The following is a 22,666-nucleotide window of genomic DNA, read 5'->3' as shown; positions in this document are numbered from 1 at the left end:
TTGTGTAAGGTATTTAGTCACTGAAGCCATCTGTTAAACTGGACTCACAATTTATAATATATTTAGACCCACACTGAGGCAGCAAAATCGAGATTGCTCTGTTTTGCTAATAAGAAATAGGATTCACGTAAGTATCTTGTGTGTCTAGTCCGTCTGTCTTCATGAGTATGGCATCAGGGAGTGAAGGGCCATCATCCACTTCTCACAGACACACCAACAGGTTAGCTAAGGAGAGGTCACCCTACCTGCTACAACATGCGCACAACCCTGTCGACTGGTGAGTGCTTTTTAAACTACAGATGGACTTACACACTCTGAAAGCACAGCCAAATGTCAAGTTTTGTTTTTCTTTTCTTTTCTTTTCGTTTCTCATTTTTGGTCAGGTATCCATGGGGGAAAGATGCTTTTGACAAAGCAAAGACTGAAGATAAACCTATCTTTTTATCGGGTAAGATAAAAAAGAATCTTAGAGATATAGGTTACAGATATCTGGACCACTACATTAAGAGTTTTCTTGTGCTTGACCTCCAGTGGGCTATTCCACATGCCATTGGTGCCACGTTATGGAGAGAGAGTCCTTCGAGGATGAGGAAATTGGCAAAATCCTTAGTGAAAACTTTGTCTGCATCAAGCTAGACAGAGAAGAGAGGCCTGATGTGGATAAGGTCTACATGACCTTTGTGCAGGTTTGTATACGTTTACATTTTCACATGCAAAGCTCTTTCAGCTTCACTCTGCTAATGCACCTCCATAATTTTTGCCTCATTTTCAGGCAACAAGTGGAGGTGGTGGTTGGCCTATGAGTGTGTGGTTGACTCCAGAACTTCGACCTTTTATTGGAGGCACCTACTTCCCTCCCAGAGACCGTGGAGGTAGACCTGGGTTCAAGACGGTCCTCACCAGAATCATAGATCAGGTAGTAAAACTTAAAGAATTAGGGAACGTTAGTATATCAGATTTCATGCAGTGTTAGAGTGGGTGAAAAAAAAAGTCCTTAAAGAGATGGAAATGATATTTTTGTTTGTTGTCTTTACCCTCCTGTACTGTCTCTGTGAAAGTGTATGAACGACATGAAGTATGGCTTGTGTTCTTCAGTGGCAGAATAATCGTCCTGCTTTGGAGTCCAGCGGGGAGAGGATCATTGAGGCCCTGAAAAAAGGCACAACCATCACCGCAAACACAGGCCAAAGTCCTCCACTGGCTCCAGACGTGGCTAATCGCTGCTTCCAGCAGCTCGCACATTCCTTTGAGGAAGAGTATGGAGGCTTTAGAGACGCTCCAAAGTTCCCCTCACCAGGTCGACATGAGCCCAAGTGGTCAGCTCTGTAGCTTTAAGACTTGTAGAATATTCTTCATTTGGCTATCTGACAGCAATTCTTTTCCTGTTTCTCTCTCTTGCCTGTGCGTCTGTAGTGAATCTGATGTTCCTCATATCCTATTGGACTGTGAATCGCTCCACATCGGAAGGGGTCGAGGCTCTCCAGATGGCCTTGCACACGCTTCGCATGATGGCACTGGGGGGCATCCATGACCACATTGCACAGGTATAAACAAACCAAACTACAGTTGTAATAATAATAATAATGATGTATACTTTATTGATCCCCGTGGGAATTTCTACACTACAACAGGACTCCCAAACTCTAGAGGAAGGCTCTTAAAATGGGCATTTTGTACTGTTAGGACATTTTATTCATGAAGTAACAAGAAAATTAAATAAAAAGTATTCAGAATGTTCACAAGTGGCTTCTCTAATGCCCCGGCCTGCTTTGTTCATGTCAGACACAAAAACACACAGATGTACTCTTGGTCTCTTTTGTATAATCGTGTTTTTAGTTCAAGTCAGATGTACTTATGTTGTAATACTGATACTTTAAACTAATTTTAGTGAGTAAAATTAAGCAGCCTCCCTCTTTATGTCTCTTTATCTCAGGGTTTTCATCGTTACTCCACAGACTCCTCCTGGCATGTTCCTCACTTTGAGAAGATGTTGTACGACCAGGCTCAGCTGGCTGTTGCCTACATAACAGCTTCCCAGGTGTGTGCAATTTTCTCTATGTGGCTGTTTGTGTATCTGACAGTGTAATTAGCTCTGATCTTTCTCTCTTGTCTGCATAATTAATGTTACCCACCCAACCTAAAATCTCCAGCATAAGAGATGGCAAACATTTACTTTGTTTCAGAGTCAAATCAAACACTCACAGTGACGACACGTGTGCTGTTATTGTGAGGCTTATTGTTTGGGCAGTGACCTACCAGAACATATTCTGTAATTTTATACATTTATTTCTTACAGTTTGAGCCCAGAGAGTTGTGATAACAGATTTCTTTCATTTACTAGAGCAGTAGTTCCTTGTTATATTGAAAAAATGAGAGGCAGTTTTGAAATTTCACGTCTTTTTGAGCTAAGATATCTCACCTCTATACTGATAGAAAGGAGGGTTTCACTGGTTCACCCCACTTAAGATCAAAGCAGGCTGAATGTGGCCCACAATGTGAAATTACAAAATGAGTGCGGCAAATTAGTCCTGCAATGTTACACAGTCTGTGTGAACGGCTGCATTAAGAATAGGTGAGCCTAATAAAAATACTTTTAAAACATACAATAGTTTCAGGAATTTTACGCGTCCAGTGTGTTTTACTGTTTTACTCTGACCCTCCCAACACACAGTCCCTCCTTTCCTGTGACAAAGTAGTGCAAGAACTGCTCTGCTTCACATCTATTTACTTTCATCTCACTTGTTTGTAACTGCCCATCAGGATGGGCCGGTATGACGTCTTAGGTTGCTTTAGCTGAGCGAAACACTGGTGTGGTGGTTAGAATTGTTTCATCATGGCAAGAAGGTCCTGGTTTTGAATCCAGCCTGGAGCCTTTGCTTGTTCTCCCCGTGTGTCCTCTTACAGTCCAAAGAGGTTAAGTTATTTGGAAATTCTAAATTGACTGTAGGTGTGAATCCCAGGGTAAAGTCTGACCTGATCAGCTTGTACGCCGTCTCTCACTTTATGACATCTGGGATAGGCTTCAGCGCCCTGTGACCCAGAATTGAATTAGAAATGGATGCATTTCTTAAACTACGCAGTAATTTTGATGATCACTATCAAAGGCAGCAGTGATCAAACATCTAGTCATCTCAAGTGGTTTCACACATCGCTAATATAGTACAGTATAAAGAGTATTGCAGATGTTGTAATGCTTGAATTTTTTTTGCTTCCTCAAAGTCTCTATCAGCATAAGTCCTAAAAATCCAGGAGTGGTCAGACTGTGCTTTGTTACTTTTCTTTTATTTATTTAACCCTCAGTCAAAATCACAGTACTCTACTGTTTTTAGTACATCACTGCAAACACTTGACAGTGTTTTCCACTGCAGTGGGCAGCACTGAGTTATGATGCAGCAAACAACTTAAGAATCTGAATGCCATAGTTTTCAGTTTTCCCGTGAGTGCATGTTGGGCTGGCCTGCTTTTAAGTCAGAGACTGAAAAACAAACCCTAATTAGGACACAAACATACAAACTCAAACGAATAAAACTCTCATTGCATACTGCAGAGACCACTCCACGTGACAGTACCTGTGAGGTCATGTTAAGGTTAAATCATGTTAAGGTTAAATCATGTTAAGGTTAAATCATGTTACTTTGGAAGGTGACTTGTGTGCATTTCTGTTTTTCCAGGTTTCAGGTGAGCAGTTTTTTGCAGAAGTGGCTAAGGACGTACTGCTTTATGTCTCCAGAGACTTGAGTGACAAGGTGAGTCTGCCATTTCTGTGGCAGAACTGCTGTGTTGTTTTTGTGGTAATGGGAACTCTTCACCATCATTATGTTGATTTTGTAAATCAGCAAATAAAGAAACATATTTCACAAGAAATAGTTACTTTTGGCTGCTTCTTTGGCACGAGGGGTCGTCACAGCGGGTAACTTTAAAGGTTTAGTTTGGCAGAGCTTTTACACCGGATGTCCTTCCTGATACAACCCTGAAGAGGATTTATGTTTCCAGCTGAGCAAATGTGTAAACCCCTACACTGTGGCGCTAAGGGGGATATTTATGATAATAACTGTGTTTATCTTTCTACAGCCCCAAAAAAGTTTTTGGGGATTTTCTTACCTGGATGATTGAGCATCTGTCAAGACATCTTTCACAGACTTGGAGAATCAATGCACAGGCATATTAAAGCAAACACTGTATTAAGTTCCTTTCTATGGATTCTTTTTGTTCATGCATCCTCAAGGTCACGGGGTGGGTGGGACCCCGTTGATGATTAGCCTCTTAAACTCTTGCCTCTCGTCTAAGGGTCAAGCCTTTTTTTTTCCTTTTGTTAAATGAGGCGACAGAAGTGAATTGGGCACACAATTAAAACCAGACTTGTTGCAATAATAATATTCCCTAAGATTTATTATGCAATTACAGGCTAATGAATTGGTGCTGCAAAGATCATTTTCTACAGACTTCATGCCGCTTTTTTGTAATACAGTGGGTGGGATCTTCCCACAGTGAGGGAGACGCCGTGATTGTCCTCAGGCTAATTTACTGGAGTACTTTTTTACTTCAGCTGGTTTCCTGTGAGCCTTGTTGGTCTCAGTGATCTCCAGTCTCTGTATTTCCTTTTTAACTACCTGAAGCTTGATTTCTCTTGCATCACAGGGGTTGAAATTAATTGAGAGTCATTATGTGTTTTTTACAGTAGATCTATTAAAACCCTATTAAACTTTGTGGTTGGCAAATCTCTGTGTTTCCCAACTACATTAATAAGCCAGTTATGATCTTAAAAACGTGCAGTACCAGTGCAATGTTTAAGTCTTCATTTTAGGAAAAAAATGCTAAACCGTCCTGCTTTTCCTCCAACCAAGTGCCACGGTTTTAGGTTTTGATGTGTTTTTACTTTTAGCTTTGAGCTTTCCGAATTATTTCAGTGTCTAAACTAATTTTTGCATGTTCTCAGATAGTTGCTTTCGTCATCATGTCACAGCAACAGAAAGAGTGTCGTGAATACTGATGCATGTTTCTCAACTGATCTACAACAGTGTTTTGTCTCTCGTCCTTAAAAAGCACCTCTCCCTCCTCCTGCCCTCTCTGTGTGTTTGTGCATTCTCTGAACAGTCTGGGGGCTTCTACAGTGCAGAGGATGCAGACTCTGTCCCGGCTTTGGGGGGACCAGAAAAGCGAGAGGGGGCTTTCTGCGTGTGGACAGCCTCTGAAATTCGGGAGCTCTTACCAGACGTGGTGGAGGGCGCCGCTGGTAATGCTACGCTGGCTGACATCTTTATGCATCACTATGGGGTCAAAGAGCAAGGCAATGTTGCTCCAGAACAGGTACTTTTGTTCTAGTTGTGTTGATCTTGCTCAGGGAATGAAAATGAATATGCACAGAATGATAATGGTTTATTATATTTCAGTCACAGAGGACTTTAAGGTGACTTGAGAGTGTCAGTAACCATTAACATGAAAAATGCTGCAGTCAGTGTGGATCAGTATGTGTGAACACCCTCTTATTCCCTGTACTGTGTGTTGCCAGGACCCCCACGGGGAGCTGCAGGGCCAGAATGTGCTGATCGTGCGTTATTCAGTCGAGTTAACAGCTGCTCGCTTTGGCATCACTGTCGAGAAAGTCAATGAGCTCCTGGCCTCCGCCAGAGCCAAAATGGCCGAAGTGAGGAAGAGTCGGCCACGCCCTCATCTGGACACCAAGATGTTGGCCTCCTGGAATGGTAAAGTTTATACTACAGCATTGAAATGGTCACTTCCAATCATTCAAATGGCTCTTAGGCTCAGGATCATTGATGTTTATGTTTAATAGATGAGTAATCGTAATAAGTGGCAGCAGTAATAGGGCTTGGCGATGTCAACAAAAACATTTGAGGGTGAATGGTGCAGCTTTATATATATATTAGGGCCACTGAGGGTAAAACAAATTCAGGGGCCAGTTGAAGGGAAAACTAAGAGGAAAATGTATGTGGAAATTTATGCAAATTTATAGGGAACAAAAGACCACTAAAAACAAATGTTCTCTTTAGTCAAGGAACTATATTGCTTTACTTTTCAGGTTTAGGTTGGAAAGAAATTCACATTTTTGATTTCCTGGAATCAATAACTCATAAGGAACGTTATTAGAACTCCAACAGCACCTTTTTCAATCATTTTAGTCAGGCAGTCAACAGACCACAAGTTCTTTTTTTATTAAAACGAGGCAGACCTGGAGCAATAATACACATTAATAAGTCATATGCAGCTGACTGTGAGAGGAATGTGCTGCGACCGTCTACAGAGTGTTAGCTTTGCACTCGTACAGTGAAGTGTCACTGAAATCACTTTATCCTTTTTGGTCATACTGCAACTCTTTGTCTGTGAAAACCTGTTCCTGATTTTTTTATCATTTCAGTTATATTTATATAGAATAGAATAGTCCTTTATTGTTAATGTACAACAAAATTGTGGATGCTCCAGACCAACTGTGCTGGAATAAAATCTAAATTGTACACAGCAGGAATAAAACACAACAGGAGAAATATATACAATCAAGAGGGATTTATACAAAACAAGAGAAAGGCACACAATAGAGAACAAAATAGTTGCAAAGTGCTTAGATGTAGTGCAAAGAAAAGACCGTATGTGAGAAAGGCCCAGGGGAAGAAGCTGTTTGTAAGTCTGGAGGTGTGGGAGGGCAGCGGGTCAAACAGGTGGTGGACGGGATGCAAAGGATCACCTGTGATGGCTCTGGTTTTCCTGAGATGGGAGGAGCTGGTGATGGGCTCAAAGGGTGGCAGAGGGCAGCCAGTGATTCTTTTGAGGCGGTGTTAATTACCCTCTGTACAGCCTGCCTGTTCTCTGTTGTGGCCCCTGGGTACTAAACACCCAGGCAGCAGGAGAGCAAGCTCTCCACTAAGAAGCAGTATATAGCTGTCAACTCAAAACAGTCCCCTGAAGGATCTTTATATTCTAAAGTAAAGAAGCTACAAATAATAGAGAATAAAGCAAGAATCAGATGACTCTCTGCGAACAAGCACTTTGGCGACAGTGGGAAGGAAAAACTCAATTACAACCAGAAGAAACCTTTAGCAAAACCAGGCTCAGGGAGGGGAGGCCATCTGCTGTGACTGGCTGTGGGTGAGGGGAGGAAGATGGGACAGAAGACAGACTGTGAAAGTGAGCCACAGATTAATAATAACTAATGATTAAATGCAGAGCACTATTGGGGCACTGTGAGCTCTGTAAGATAAGATGAGAAATAATTAGAAACTTATTTACTTATTTAGTTTCTCATAAATTTACCTAAATGTGTCACTAGGTGTGAATGTATGCGTGAATGGTTGTCTGTGCCTGTGTGTTGGCCCTGCGACAGACTGGCGACCTGTCCAGGGTGTACCCCGCCTCTCGCCCTATGACAGCTGGGATAGGCTCCAGCACCCCCCACGACCCTGGAAAGGATAAGCGGAAGCAAATGGATGGATGGATGGATGGATGTTCATTTTTTGATAGATAGAAAATTGACTCTCTTCTCAGCCCCCCCTTTAGTCCTTTAATATTTTTTTTTTTTTACCTTAAATGGACCAAACACTCCTAGAGTGGCGATACCCAATACATATGTCTGCATTTTGTAAACCAAATTTGAGATATCAGAAGTAATTTGGCCTGCTCAGCTGGGGATAGATAATTCTATCTGAAGTAAGGCTGGCTGAGGTTGTGATCCATGGTCAGTTTGTTTTCTTCAGTAGATGGCAGTGACAAAAGCTCAAGCAGACAGCACACAGCAGAGAAACTAAAGCCATGTACTGCTGAGGACACAGTCAGCACCAACATGGATTTCAGCCACCAAAAAGGAATCAATATCCGTTTAAGTGTACACTATGTTTAGGACATTTCCAGCCTTTTACCTGAAGAGAAGGTGGTGCACTCGGTCAGACTCCATTGACAAAACCAGTAATTTTACCTCCCAAAACAGCAGTAAACACAGTTGTTTGTGTACTCCTGCCTTGATTGGTCAGTTAGTGTTGTGTGACTGAATTTCATTTGTCCCACAGAGTAACTGCCAACCTGCACTTTCTTTCTTAACACAAATCAACAAATGTCATCTGTTGTTACATACAAAGTTTAGCCATTATTTAATATAAAGCTTCAAACTTAGAGTTACTATTTATTGTTCGACCTACACTGTGTCTCCCTCCATGCTGCAGGAGAAATTGAACAGCGACCTTTAGGTAACAGTGCTAGAGTGCACCAGTGGAAAAGCTGTGACTTTAAACATCAAGCTATGTCACTATAAAGGACACACACAAAAAAAACCCAAAACAATGTCAGTGACGTAGTAGTTCAAGCATTTCAAGATCGATCACAATTTTGAGGTTATTGCCTCAAAATGACAAATGTGATGTTGACCTTGGGCACAGTTTGGGTTAAGACCAATAAGTGGATCACTGTCTGTAAGTCTGATTAAATTTTGACCATTAACACAGGAGGAGTAGCGGGTCTTGTAAATTGTGCACGGCTGTGGCATGAGCTCATTGATCCTTTGGCTGGATTAGCTAAGTATCGATGGACAGCTCAGCTTCTTAATCAGAGGCAGTGATCTGTCTGATCAGTGATTCAGGTTGCAGACGTGATAAAAAGTGTAACACAGCGTGCCAGAAAGGAGAAGTTTTTCTCTTGGCTGTGCCACAATGTGACCATTAATTCCACAACGGAAACGGACACCTTACATTATATTAGTTGACAGATTATGAGGACTTCTTCTTTTCTCAACAAGACAGTTTGATTCTGATTATGCCAAGTTATCACAAGCATTTCTATCAGACTGTCATATATTTACAGTAAATACAGCTTATATTCATGAGCACGCCGTTTTTCTGCAGTGTCAAAGTGTGCGTAGATTATTACAGACACTTGTCATTTAGGATTAGTGTGATGTCTCCTTAGCACTGTTTGTCCTGCACATTGTCTCAGATGCGATTAATTACAAGAGAGCACACATACCCAAGTGCACCCAAGAATTTGGCTGCTAGGGCTGACGTCTCAGACAGTGTGTGTTAGTGAGGTAATGAAGCTCGGCGATCCTGAGGACTTTCCAATTAGACGCAAGACTCTCTGTCTCCTCTCTAATGAAGAAACCTTGCCATTAATCACCTGTCCTCTGCTGCAAAACTTTGAAGACGAGGCTGTGCACTCACTAGGCTTTGATTTACTACATGAAAGATGGGAGGAGGGAAAGCGGGAGGAAGGATGGATGCAGATAGGGACAAGAGGAGGAACAGGGGGACTTCAAAGGAGAGAGGGGGGGATAACTAAATTGAAAGAGTGGTAGGGGCTACATGTTGATACCTAAGCAGTGAGTATGTCATTTTATTACTTGGTGACCTCGATACAATCACCCTCAACGACATCACTGCTACTTTCTCCCTGTTAGGCCTGATGCTGTCGGCCTACGCTCGTGTTGGAGCTGTGCTGGGGGACAAGGACTTGGTGGAGAGAGCAGTGAAGGCTGGGGGTTTCCTAAAGGAGCACCTGTGGGACGCTAAGCGGCAGACCATCCTTCGATCTTGTTACCGTGGAGACCAGATGGAGGTGCAACAGATGTAAGCGAGAGAAAGTTTTGATGGCTCAGTTTTTAAAAGCTTTAATTCAGTGATCATGGTCAGAATGAGAATCTGATGACAGCTGGTTGCTTGATGCTTTTGTTCACATACATATCAGACTACACCCACACAGTCCTGCAGTTTTTGAATATTTAACTGTGACTGAAAGCTGTCAGAGGATGTTTGTCCTAACCTTGATTTGGATTTTTGAGAGTCTCAGAATTTTATTCCTGATTCGATGTATCTGTAGTACAAATTTCTCTCAGAGACACTGCATGTGTTCTTTTTTCCCGAGGTTTAGCAAACCTCACCGGTAGGGCGTAGAGTCATTGGAGGTGAGGCGGGAAGGTTATGGAGTGAAACCAAAATGAAATGAATATGATTTATGGAAAGTAAAGGTTTGCTGAACCACTGCACCAAACAAAGCTGTGCTAAATTGAGTCCTCCTCGGCCGAGAGAGTTGTTGAATGTTTTAGTTCTTATAAGAAAGCAGAAGACCACAAAGGAAATACTTCTGTATTTGTCTGAGTTTCCTTCGCTTTCTTGAAGTGTTTGCTAGATTTATGAGGTGTGATCCAGAATTTGGGCCCACAAAAATGAAAAGCCTTAGCTGATTTTGGATTTGGTTGATTTCTCCTTTAAAATATTCCTGTTGTTGTGCCTCTAGACTGTTTTGAGCATTTTGCTATTTTTAGATTTTAGTGGACACTTGTGCCTTCATCTACTGGATGTTCTCCAGCGGTGATCCTTCAACTTGATTTTAATTTTTGGGAGGCAGACAGAGTTCTCGAGGTGGCTGAGTTGTGGTCAGTGCATTGCCAGAAAAACTTTCAGTTTGCTGGAACACATCAGAGTTCTGGTTGTTTCCGCTGAAAGTTGTCTCAGGGGCCTTGAGACGTCAGGGCATAACGTCAGGTTTCTAATCTCACTCTGTGGTCTAGAATCTCAGTCTCGCTACCTTCAGGCTGATGATTGTGTAGTCTTTGAAGACTGCCCTGTTATAGCTGGAGACCCAGGTCTAATTGTAAGGGATGATCCTCCACACCAGGTTTTTTCCAGATGTTGATGATTGAGATGAGATGAGATTATAATCTTGAGCTTCTCAATGCCAAATGACAGAAAGCTGTGTCTCTTTCGTACTGTGGGACATTGTTAAATAGGATGTGGAAAATATTTTTTTTCACTTTGTAGTAGAGGAGCGGTACGCAGTAGTTCTGTACTGAGATGGCTGTTTATATGCAAACAGGAAACGGTTATATCTGGATAAATCAGGTTACTCTGAGAAATCAGAGAACATGTTCACATGCATTCTAGTAACCTGGTTATAGCAAAGCCACATTTACATGCTGCAAGTCAGTAATTAGTTTTTCTGTTTTAGTTTCTATCATTTTGTCTATCTGAGACAAGACTGGCCCTGTGTTAATTGGGTTAAAGACGCCTGTTGAATGACTCGTGATGAGTGTTTTTTTTTTTTCAGCCCACATAGCAACAGTACAAAATCTGTTTTGTCTTAGAATGACTGTTTTCTTTTACGGGGTGCCGTGTTTGATTTTTAACCTTTTGCAGTTAAGCCTAACATGAAGTGGAAGATGGCATAGAGTTAAGCTAATACTGTTAAGCTTAAGCTCAGGTTTTTGTGTTGAAATGGCCAAGAAGACCAAATACAAACAGAATTTCTCATCAGTGTGACAAACACAGCGGAACGAACAGAGTCTCTTGTTGATTCTACACCATAACTCCAGGTGTCCCCGTTCTGTTGGCTAGCCCTATGTCCTAGTTATTACGAATGAGTGAGTATGCAGTATAGCCGAATCAGCAGAAAAATATGCCAGGAATCCCACAGCACAGCATGAAATGCATGCGATTTTAAACACACATATAAACCGATAGACACCACGAGCCTCCGTCTTCCACAGCCTGTGTCTCATTCATAATGTTCCAATTCAGGATGGGGTCAGCACTGAGAGTGCTTACCAAAGCCCTTTTCTCAGGCCTGGTTTACTTTCAGTACATTGGTAAATCACTCTGTCACACCAGGCCAGGCACATATGGGCCGTGGGCTAATTTAGCAGGAGGAATAGTAGGTGCTCGGGCTAACTGGGTTAATAGGCCGTGGTAATGTTGAGGAGCTGATCATGAAGAGTATCACCAAGGTCTTTAGGAACCAAAGGAAGGCATGACAATGGATCCAGTACAGCCATTGCAAATGGGTCACTGGTGATGTTGACTCATTACTCAGGCTGCTGTTGTAGCCTCTTCAGCACTACACTTAGCAGAGATAACTTCTCAATTAGTAATTTTTTTTAAGATTTCTTTTTTGGCATTGTAGAATTTATTAGACTGCAGTCTACTCTGTACTATCCAAAGTAGGGAGAAAGGGTGGGGCCAGATGAAATTGTGTGGGGAGAAATGGAGCTCAGACCCTTGTAGGGGCATATGTGTTGCCTGGTCAACCAGCTGACCTATAGTGGAGCCCCCTCATTTATTTTATTTTGTTTTAGTTTAATGTTAGCCCTGCATCAGGCTGACAACCTGTCCAGGGTGTACCCTGCCTTTGGCACTATGGTAGCTGGGATAGGCTGTTAGTTTTAAGGATGGTTTGTTTTCATTCAATGACTGTTGCAGTTTAAATAACATACTATTTTCTAGTGCTAAAATGAATCTGGTTTTTTAAGCATGAGCCTGTCATTACTGTGGGGGTCTATTTGCTTGTTTTCCCAAAGATCACAATAATATGTAGTAATGCAAATTCAAACTTTTTGAGCCAATAATCAGATGTGATTTTGACTGCACTCTAATAGTGTGCAGTCAGTTATTCTTTTTCCACCTCACTGCCGTTCAATTACAGTTTTACACACAATCCCACACACATGCTGATGGGCTGGCGCATAAAGAGCAATTAGATGAGGGCATTCAAATTAATTTCAAGGGTCTGCAGAGTACCAAAGGCTTCTGTTAGGGTTAGCTACATTGTTTTATTAATGACTCAAAAAGGGGGATCTCTTTCTATGTGTTTTATTTTTCTCTCTCCTTTGTTCACATTGTTGTGTTTTTTCATATGTAATGGACTCCTCAAGCAGCACGTTCTGTAGGACGAGCATGCATATTAAATTAGACTCGAACATAAAGGTCAGTGCTGTTGTTAAAACGATGGGACCCGTTGCCTTTCTCTGACCCACATCACCCACTAAGTTCCTCCATCTAAGCTTTATTCAGTGGGTAGTGAGTGCTTGTGTATCTGGGAACCATGATGAAGCCATCATTCTAAAAGTGTCCCCCGCAGTGCTATGATACGGTAGACTGACAAGGTGTTTTATCTTTGCTCTCAGGGAAATGACTCATTTAACACGGGCTGTTGAAGGTGTGAATGAAAAGGCTGTCGAGTATTTCTGAAAGGCTTTTTACATTTTTGTGTTTGTGTGTCAGCGAGGTCGTTTTGAGCGCTCGTCTCTGGCTGTCATCCCTGTGGCTGGAGTCACCTCAGCCAGATGACATGTTGTTGTGTGACTGAAAAGGCTGTTGTCCTCTTTTGTTTTTTAAACTAAGAAAAAATGATTGAGAAGCTGGCTTAGTAATGTCTGTGTGAGTGTAGGGAAGGTTGAGATTGTGTTTTACTGAAATACAATAGATGTGTCTGGTGTTAAATTTGATTTAAAATATTATTTTAAAAGTCTTCAATTTAAAGGTTCTACACAAGCAGACACTCTGTGCCAATACTGCAGTTCTAAATCACTGCATAGTGTGGGTTTTTCTAAAGACCCAGACTTCACGAGGCTCATGCAACAAAGATCTTAGGGAATATAAAATTCTCATTATTATATATATATGTCTGCTTTATAAGTTCAGTACTGTGCAAAAGTATTAAGCTAGTGTAAAATTTCTTTATATTTTGTAAGGAAAGTGGGAAATGAATGCAGCGATTTACTGAAATGTGCAAATATAAATGGAAGTACAGAATATGAGGCAAAAACAGAGTTTTCACAGTTCTGTCACACATGAAATTCAGTAACTGGAATGACCAGATTTATTCTTCAGCACAGCTTGAATTCTTATGGTCAAGATTTCTTATAATTTCTTTTATCAGTCTTAAGGAAGATTTCTCCGGGCATCTTAAAGGACTTGTCTTTGCGTTTTCTAAGCTCTGCTGTTTTTTGCCATTATCAGCTGCTGTTAGCCGGCGTTAGTGAAACTTGAAGTGGAGGTAACATTGTTGGACTCCTACACTTGGCAAATAAACTCTCATACGATCTGAGAACGTAAAATTGTTTATCAGGAGGAGAGTCCTTCTTAATGTTAATATAATGTTAGCTTATACCCAGCTGTTGTAAAACAGAGGTGTGCTCCTTCATATGTTCACTCCACAGAAACCCTATGACTTCTCTCTTTTAATGGATTTTATGGGAACGCATCAATTTGCTGGAAGGCATTATTTATGTTTCAAACTCAAAAAACAACGGATTACCTGTTGACAAAAAAGAAATCACATTGCTTTAACTATATAGAAAATAAGAAAAATCATTTATTTGCCATTTGTAAACATAGATCTGGGTAATTAGGAAATCTTGTGCAGAGCTTAGAGTCAGTTAAATGAATACTTTTTTTAAAATTTCAAGTATAGAATAGTAGTTTCTGTATTAAACTTTAATGACTGTGGTCTTTAAAAATATCGCACGTAATCGAGATATTTATTTTACATAATAATCTATATGAAAATTGTCAGGTTACAGGGACTGAAACGAGTGAATAAAGTGGCAGAAGCCCAAAGAAAAAACTTTAAAAGAGCTTCAGAAAACCTTAGAACTTTTGCTTAAGACCAATTTAAAAATAACAAGAAATTCTGGCTCCTTGGAAACAAAAGAAAAGAGGGGGTGGGTCAGGACTTTTGCACAGTCCTGTACTGTGTTGAGTTGGCTAGAACAAGCGCTTTTGCTCTGTGTATGAGTTGGCTCATGAATCAGCCTTTTTTCCGGGGAAGATAGGCTGCGCTCTGACTCCTCACCTCTCCATGTCCTTAAAATCATGCACTTTATCTTCTCCAAGTGCAGCTCCTGTTTTCAGCCTCTTGACTGCCAGCCATCAGCCTCTCATGTCACAGCACTGTCTGGCCTCCTGTCACCGTCTGTCCCCATGCACTCACTCAGACGGGGTGCCGTCATGAGAATTGGAGGGGAAAAGTAGCATGGGGTGGAATAACACTCAAATTTAGAAGCTGATTTGCAGCGACTGAGTAGCAACATTGTGAAGGACAAGTCTTGAACAATAAATCAGAATCAATTTCACTGACAGAGAATGATTTGTAAAATTGGGAGAGATTGGTAGGACAAAAGAACTCATCTGAATGAAGGAAGTGGGAGAAGGAAAAAGAGTTACTTCAAACGTCAGACATCTTATGTATGCAGTTGTGTGTGCCTATGCGAATGTCTTTGCCTTTACTATAGAAACACAGATGAATAATTACACATTGAGAAAAATGCTTCAGGAAGTGATTATACTGGGCTAACTATGTGTATTATAATGTAGTCGTGGATTGTCCCAAGTATCTCCTTCAGGCTCTTTGTAAGGCAGTCCCTCCACATTTCTTTACCATCTGGCTGTTTGTCTTCCTCAGGCAGTATAAAAAAGTAAAGCATGGAATGGAGAAAAAAACAAAGCAAAACTAGTTCACTAAAAGTAACTCATGTCAACGCATCGATCAATAAATTCGTAATGAAAATTGTCCTCATTCGCACTCTCCTCTCCTGCTCCTCTGATTTTCACTTTCTCCCTCTGTGCTCTGCAGATCTCCGTCTATCTCTGGCTTCCTGGATGACTATGCCTTCATCATATGTGGTCTGCTGGACCTGTACGAGGCCACGCTACAAACAGAGTGGCTACAGTGGGCTGAGGAGCTGCAGCTGAGGCAGGACGTGTTGTTCTGGGATGATCAGGGCGGAGGCTACTTCTGCAGCGATCCCACTGACAGCACAGTACTGCTGCAGCTGAAAGAGGGTGAGGGATGGACGCATTAGCTGCTTTTTTTAACCATAGGAACATTTGAAGGGGCTCAATGCACTTAACTTCAATAAGAACTACATATCTTACCCCCAGCAAAGTCCCTGCTCAGGGGGTTGGCACATTCTGGAAGTTTAGGGATGTGTGAGTAGAGACTGCTTTTTGTTAGGATAACTTACTTTTTATAAAGATAACATTTAAATCTGGCCCAAGCACAGCTTTTGATTGCTCTGTTTGAGCAAGACAAGAGAGGCTTACACAGCTGGAACGTCTGGTTTGCCATGTTTTTAGAAAGTCTTGTCAGAATAGCTGTTTCTACATCACTGAACTAATTTGCCTAATCTCTGAGGGTCTTCAGACTGAAGTGGAATCACATATAAACAACAGTGTAAAGGAACCTTTTCTTTCTTTGAAGTTTCAGGGACAGAATAGGTAACTGGAGTGGAAATGTAGGTGCTGATAGAGCAGTAGATCATCTCAGTATGGGTGTTGAGGGAAACATGATTCCTTTCTTATAAAATGAAAAGAAACTACTTAGATATCCAAAATCTCTGTTATCTTACCTGTGTCTACAATATTAGTAGTGAATTTAAATACATAACTCTGAAAGACATTACCATCATGTCAGAGCATGATGGTAATGTCGCCTGTGGCGATTAGGAATCCACAAGGAGTGTGATTGGATTACAGTGTCATAGAGCACACATTTTGAGTGATTGTACTCTGAGCTATAGTGATTCATACGTCTTTTGTTTCTAAAATATGAAAGCCAACAAAAACATCACAGTTTGTATTTAGCATTTTTTGTGACTCATACTGAATACCTGAAAACTTGCTGGTGTTTTTGAATGTTGTATTTAACCCTCTAGAAATCTAACTGCTCTGTAAAGTTTCAACATACACTATATATAAGAGATATAATGTAGCTACCTTGATGATCTCACACACACACACACGCACACATCTATAACCACTACATGAACCCTACAGTCTGCTCCTCTGACTTTAACTTTAAGTCCTATGGATAATATACAGTTTATACAAAGAGGCAAATTAGCCATGGAGTCAAAAGTGTGTTAAATGGAAATCTGTGGTCTTGAATAGCTTTAAGTGGGTCTTCAAGGAACAAGAGTTTTGATATTAGACCTGAAGATTTGCCCTGATTAGTAACTGGAAGGAGCACAAGTGCTTGATTGCAGTTTTTGTCACATTTGACAGATTGATTGTGTTGTTAGATGAGCACGGAGGTGATCAGGAGAAGTCTTTAACATCCATTCTCCTGGGCTCACAAATGTCTGTAGAAAACTTAGGGTAATTTTTTTGAATTAGTCATGTAATGTTTTTTTATCTTCCAGCTGCTCCAGTCAAGCAGTAGAAAATAAGCGATTAACAAACTGAGAAGGGTTCAAGCTTTGGAGACACATGCACTGAAATGTGACATCAGAAAATTATGCCAGTCGACCAAGCAACAGGCTGAAAGTGCTACAGGCATATGCACACATCTGCTGTAATATTGGAAGTTCTGTTGAGCTGTTAGAAAATAAATAACAAACTGGTGCTGCTACTGTGGGGCATGTGGCAAGTCTGTTTAAAGATGCAGGTTGGATTGACAGACAGGTGAAAGATTAATAGTACTACTGCAGAATACCACTGTGGCTCAGGCAAAGTGTGAGGATGTAGCTCAGAGAGATGAATAAATACTAAGTTTGGGATGTGTCTGCAGAATTGGAAATTGGCAGAAATTGACTACACCGAGTTAAACAAACAGAGGAGGCATGAATGGATGCTGAGTTACTGGATGAGCGTAGTCATTAATTGCTCATCTTTTCATGTATCGTCCATCTCTTTCTCGCCTGCGTATATCTTTCACCTTATTGATCGATTTCGATCTTAAGACGATGGAAGCCTCGTCTGTAATATCTCTGTCAGTCTCCCTCTATTGCTACACTTTAAATGTTAGTGAAGAGGCAAGAAGGCACAGATGAGTGGATAGACTGATGAATAGCTGGAGGATAAAAGAGGGGAGCAGAGGAATATTGACCTCCTCCTATCTACCTTCAGCACTGTAAAAGCCTCCCTCATTCAAGCTGAACCTCTGCAACTTGAAAGCACTCAAAGACTGATGCTCTGATTCTTCGGCTACTTTGATCACCAGGCCTGTCAAATACGTCTTCTTTCTGTCTCTCAGTCCATCTGCTCCTGACAGGCTGGAACAGGATGACAATCTGCAGTGGGAATCTCAAACCCACCTCCTGCTTCTGCCTGCTCTCATCTTGCTTACATCTTCATTCTTTTCCAATTATTACATGTTCTTTCCTTGCTGCCCTCATACTTACCTTTTAGCCTTGTAGGGTTTGTTTCTTTTCCTTCCTCAGTATGGGCCTTTTGATGTTGATTACAAATATAAGCACAATTGGTCCGCAAATAGTTTGCCTTACAAACAGTACTAGAGTTTTGTTTTGTTTCAGGCTATTCGGTAATTAAAAATCTGTTTTCTGCTTGAGGAAATGAAACCCAACCCAGAAACAATCCTACTGATTTCCCGGTGACTGAAGTCTTTTGTCTTTGACCTGGCTCTGCTTCCTGTGCCTCAGCTATACAATGATTTTGAACCTAGTAAATGACAAAACAGGTGGCATGGCATTAGACTAGCATCAGAATGGTGCTGGAAACCTTTGAGGACAATATTTCAGCAATATCTAATACAGTGGTTCCCAAACTTTTTTTGCCAGGCCCCCCTTTTTTACAAGAAAAATGTTCGCGTCCCCCCCCCCCCGCACAAACACATCCTCCAAACACACACACTCATATTTTGTTTACAAGCTCCATTGCGGTTTATTTCACACCTCAAACATTTAGTAAACAATTAAGCAAATACAAGTAAACGGCAATAAATTACAGGTAGTAATAAAATACACTACTAACTCTTTTACGCTGCGTCCACACCTACACGGGTATTTTTGAAAACGCAGCTGTTTCTTTGCGTTTGGGCTTTTCGTCAACACGTAAATGGCGTTGTGATTCACCGAAAACGGAGATTATTTAAAACTCCTTTTTTGCGTTTACGTGTGGACGAGGAATACAGAGTTCGTCACGTAACGACAAAGGTATGTGCCTCTTTTCACGTCACGCTGTGCGCCACGTTATTGTTTACATGAGATGAATTGCAGAATGGCAGATAGAGACAAAATACTGTTACTGTTAATCTGACTATCTTCAGGTTTTACACGCTTACATATACACACGCAGTTACTGTCCCTCCATTTAGAAAGGCAGAGGCGTCACGGTGTAATTATTTTACGTGTAGTTGTTTTTTTTCCTGTGTAATAATATTCAACATTGCTGTCAATACATTTTTCAAAAAATGCCTCTCTGTGCAAAATGGGTTTAAACACATAAACAGCTGTGGGATGCTGTTTGTCAGTGATTTGAACAGGGGGAACAAATTGCGGCAGGATCAGCCTGATATTATTTGTATCCCACTGTAACTTTACTGCATAAAGAGCTAACATGTCCAAAATGTCAGGAGTAGTTAGTTATTACAAGAAGTGTTTGTGAACTAAAAATCAAGAATGTGGGATACTGTTTGTCCGTGATTTGGAGAGCCCAGCGCTGCTCCCGACGCAGGGAAACTAATTTTGCAGGGGAGACCTACCTTGGCACTTGTGCAGGTGAAGCCAAAGGGAAAATATGCTTCACTATATTTTCTAGTCTTTGGCTTGGAAGGAAGTTGGTTTGGAAACATATTTGGCGATGCTTCATCTCCTGCTTTGCGTTTGTGTGGGAGCCCCGTCAAAAACCTGTCCACAGTGTCCAAGCGCTTTTTTTTTTTTTTTTTTTTTTTTTTTTTTTTTTTCTTTTCATACCCCCCCTAATGGCTCTCGCGCCCCCTAGGGGCGGACCCCACACTTTGGGAACCTCTGATCTAATATAATATAAGTGATTGATGAAGCTGTGATTAGATGTGGGACATTTGGGCCAGGCCCCTAGTGGACAAGCTGTGTAAGGCCAGTATTTATGTGTTTGTTTTGGAATTATTTGTTATTTATCACACATGCACTGAAAATATCTGCTCTAATCTAAAATTGGCATATAACTGTAGAGAATGAATTAAATGATTAAAAAGGTTAGAAATAGACTGATCAAGGTACACAAATGGCCACTAGAAATGAAAAATGTTGTCTAACCTTGTTTTGCACTAAGCAATGTACTTAAACCTTTCCTGCAGTGGAAAGTTTGGAGTTTTGTAGAAATAATTCCTTTAGATGCCAAAAGTTTTGCTAATTAAAATCTTTTTATGTAAAAAGGTAGTGATGAAACAGTGTTTTATTATAGAAGTAGAAGAAGTAGCACTGTGCAGACAGACTGACAGACTGCTGTTTCAGAGATTCAATCCTGAATTGGGTGAATTTTTCCAACTTTTCCGGCTGGATAGTCACGTTCGGGGCACAGTCACTTTGACTGATAGGTGTCCCAAGACAGACAGTTATAGTGTCTGCTGGACCTCTGCACAGTGTGTCTGCTGTTGGAGAATTTTTAAATGAATTATGTAACTACTATTATGGGTTGCTGTCCATCCCAGAAGTTTGTGCTTAGTTTTGGTGATTAAAATATTAGTGGCTTGTTAGCTGATACTTACTTAGAGTGCGGGAAAATATTATTTGGTCACTTGCTGAATTTGTAAGTTTGCTCACTGACTAAGAAATGAACAGTCTCTATTTTTTATAATGTTTTCATTTTAATGGAGTGAGACAGAATATTAACCAAAAGTTCAGAAAAAACACATTACATAAAAGTTATAAATTGATTTGCATCTCATTAAGTGAAACAAGTATTTGATTCCCTACAGCCTAGACAGAATTCTGGTTCCCACTGATTGGTTATGTGCCACGTTACAAACAATCAGTCAATTACAGATACTCCTGATCCCAATGTGTTATGTGTGTAAAGCACACCTGTCGACAGAATTAGTTTCTTCCAATCCAGTCTCTCCACCATGGTCGGCAAGACCATAGAGCTGTCATAGAACATCGAGGATAAGATTGTACATCGGGACAAGGCTGGAATGGGCTACAGGACCGTCATCAAGAAGTTTGATGAGAAGATGACAACTGTTGATGTGATTACCATCAGTCACCCTCATGAAGTCTGGAGCTTAATGCGAGATCTTGATTCATAGGGTTAGGATGATCACGAGAAAGGTTAACAAGCTCATCCTGTGCCGTTAGTTAGCAGTTGGAACCACAGTCACCAAGTTCACCATTTGTAACACACTACGCTGTAATGGACTGAAGTCTTGCAAGACCTGCAAGGTCCCCCTGCTCAACAAGGCACATGTACAGGCTCATCTTTACTTTCCCATTGAACAGCTATATAATTCAGAGAAGGCTTGGAGTAAGTGCTGCAGTCAGATGAAACTCACTCTTTGACATCAACCTAACCTGCCATGTTTGGAAGAACAGATATGTTCTTTGGGTCACACTCAACATATCTGTTCTTCCAAACATGGCTAGCCAGTCTCCAGACCTCAATCCTGTAAAAGCCTGTGGAAGGAGCTCAAGCTTCAGGTAGCTAAGCAGGTAGCTAATCTTTTAGCCACGAGTTTCTGTAAAGAGGCTCGCTGCGCCATTAAATATAAACAAATGTCCAAGAAACCCATCCTCCGCATATATACATGTTCTGTACAGTCAGTGTATGAAAATATAATGGTCTATACTTTTTGGTTAGCTCGTAAAAACAAAAAAAAATTTTCCTCAAAAACTTCTTTAATGTTGCAAATCTGTAGAAAAAGGAGGATTTTGTTGTACCAAAGGACTGGGAATATAAAAATAAATGGGCCTGGCCTGGATGTGCACTCCAGCCTTTCTTCAGTTGCCAGTCCACTTCTGTAACTGATGGCTGCTGGCATGTCAGAGAAACTGACACTTTGTCGACAAGCTGACATGTACCTTTGATCTGCCAGGCTGTAGATTCCAATTTGGATGTAGTTGCCTATTTCTATTTCTTTTTGCTCCCAAGCTGCTCTGTCTGACAGGGACCATCTATTTCAACAGCTTCCTACTCCCACTTGAATTTTTATTCATAAATCTTTTGTCATTTCGACTCAGTTAATTTTTTTTCTCCTTACTAATACAGTCAGTAGGCTGGTCTTTCTCCCTTCCAAATGGATCTCACGTTGTGTCTTTTCTTTTCCTCCATGACAGGATTCATCATTTTTCAGTTGGAAATGCAGATCTTTTAGTGATTGTTATTTTTGTTATGAAATGTGGGACAGATCAGAGATGATGGCAGCCTGAGCTTGTGTGTTTTGGAGCGCTTGTCCCTGCGCGCCGTCACACCTGCATCTGTGTGTGTTTATCGAAGCTGACGCGTGAGAGCTCTCTCATCTGAGAGGATTGACGGTGCCATTATGGTGGCGGCGCTGTGTGGGGTTGAAGCCCATTAGTGACGCTACACCCGCTGCAGTGTGGACGCCGGTCCCAGCAGCGTGGCCTGTCACCGCAAGACGGATTACCCCACTATGCTGCCACTCTACATCTCCTCGCCCTGCCAGCCTCCCTTGTGTGTATTTGTTTTTGAAGACTAAGGTTGCAATTATGCACAATATCTGTCTTTGTTTTGTAGTTGAAAATCAGTTGTGTTTGTGAAAACAGTTTTGGTCTCTCGAGGTCACAGTGCATTGTCAGATGTAGTCCCATTTAAAAAGACAGAAAAATACAGGATACATCAACTTGAGGCCGCTTCAGCTGTTTTTGTAGACTTTAAAAAACTGATAAAAGTCTAAGTAGTGCTTTAGTGCAGTGAGCGTGTGTTTCTGTGCTGACAGCAAGTTTTCTATGTGTGTGTCTGTTTGGAAGCAGTGCTGTCACGCCTTCATCTGCCCTCCTTCCTTGGGGATCCTTAAGAGATGAGATGTGAAATGTTGAAAGCAAACAGACTCTCAGGTTAAACCTCTGTGTGTGTTTACTGTGTGTGTGTGTGTGTGCTGAAACATCCTTGCTGTGGAGTCCAGAAACATGCAAATCAAAGTATTTCTGCATTTCAGTCACGCATGGATGATGGTAATTCGTGCTCATTATAAAACATATTGAATATGCAGTATACAGTACAGCTGT

At 41.2% G+C, this 22,666-nt stretch overlaps 1 protein-coding gene across 1 annotated transcript in view; it reads left to right on the top strand.

Moving 5' to 3' along the window:
- spata20 (spermatogenesis associated 20) overlaps positions 1-22,666 on the top strand; it is a 53,079-nt gene that overhangs the window by 1,186 nt on the left and 29,227 nt on the right. The window contains exons 2-13 of the mRNA XM_031748903.2: positions 149-277; positions 384-448; positions 532-686; positions 773-916; positions 1,096-1,297; positions 1,414-1,544; positions 1,934-2,038; positions 3,672-3,746; positions 5,095-5,307; positions 5,510-5,702; positions 9,392-9,560; positions 15,340-15,548. Coding sequence (XP_031604763.1) covers positions 149-277; positions 384-448; positions 532-686; positions 773-916; positions 1,096-1,297; positions 1,414-1,544; positions 1,934-2,038; positions 3,672-3,746; positions 5,095-5,307; positions 5,510-5,702; positions 9,392-9,560; positions 15,340-15,548 — 1,790 coding nt within the window. The remainder of the gene's footprint in view (positions 1-148; positions 278-383; positions 449-531; positions 687-772; positions 917-1,095; positions 1,298-1,413; positions 1,545-1,933; positions 2,039-3,671; positions 3,747-5,094; positions 5,308-5,509; positions 5,703-9,391; positions 9,561-15,339; positions 15,549-22,666) is intronic.

This window comes from Oreochromis aureus, linkage group 8 (genome assembly GCF_013358895.1).
Source record: "Oreochromis aureus strain Israel breed Guangdong linkage group 8, ZZ_aureus, whole genome shotgun sequence".
Lineage (NCBI taxonomy): Eukaryota > Metazoa > Chordata > Actinopteri > Cichliformes > Cichlidae > Oreochromis > Oreochromis aureus.
The sequence above is the reverse complement of the archived record's forward strand: the minus strand, read 5'-3'. Positions and strand labels throughout refer to the sequence as shown.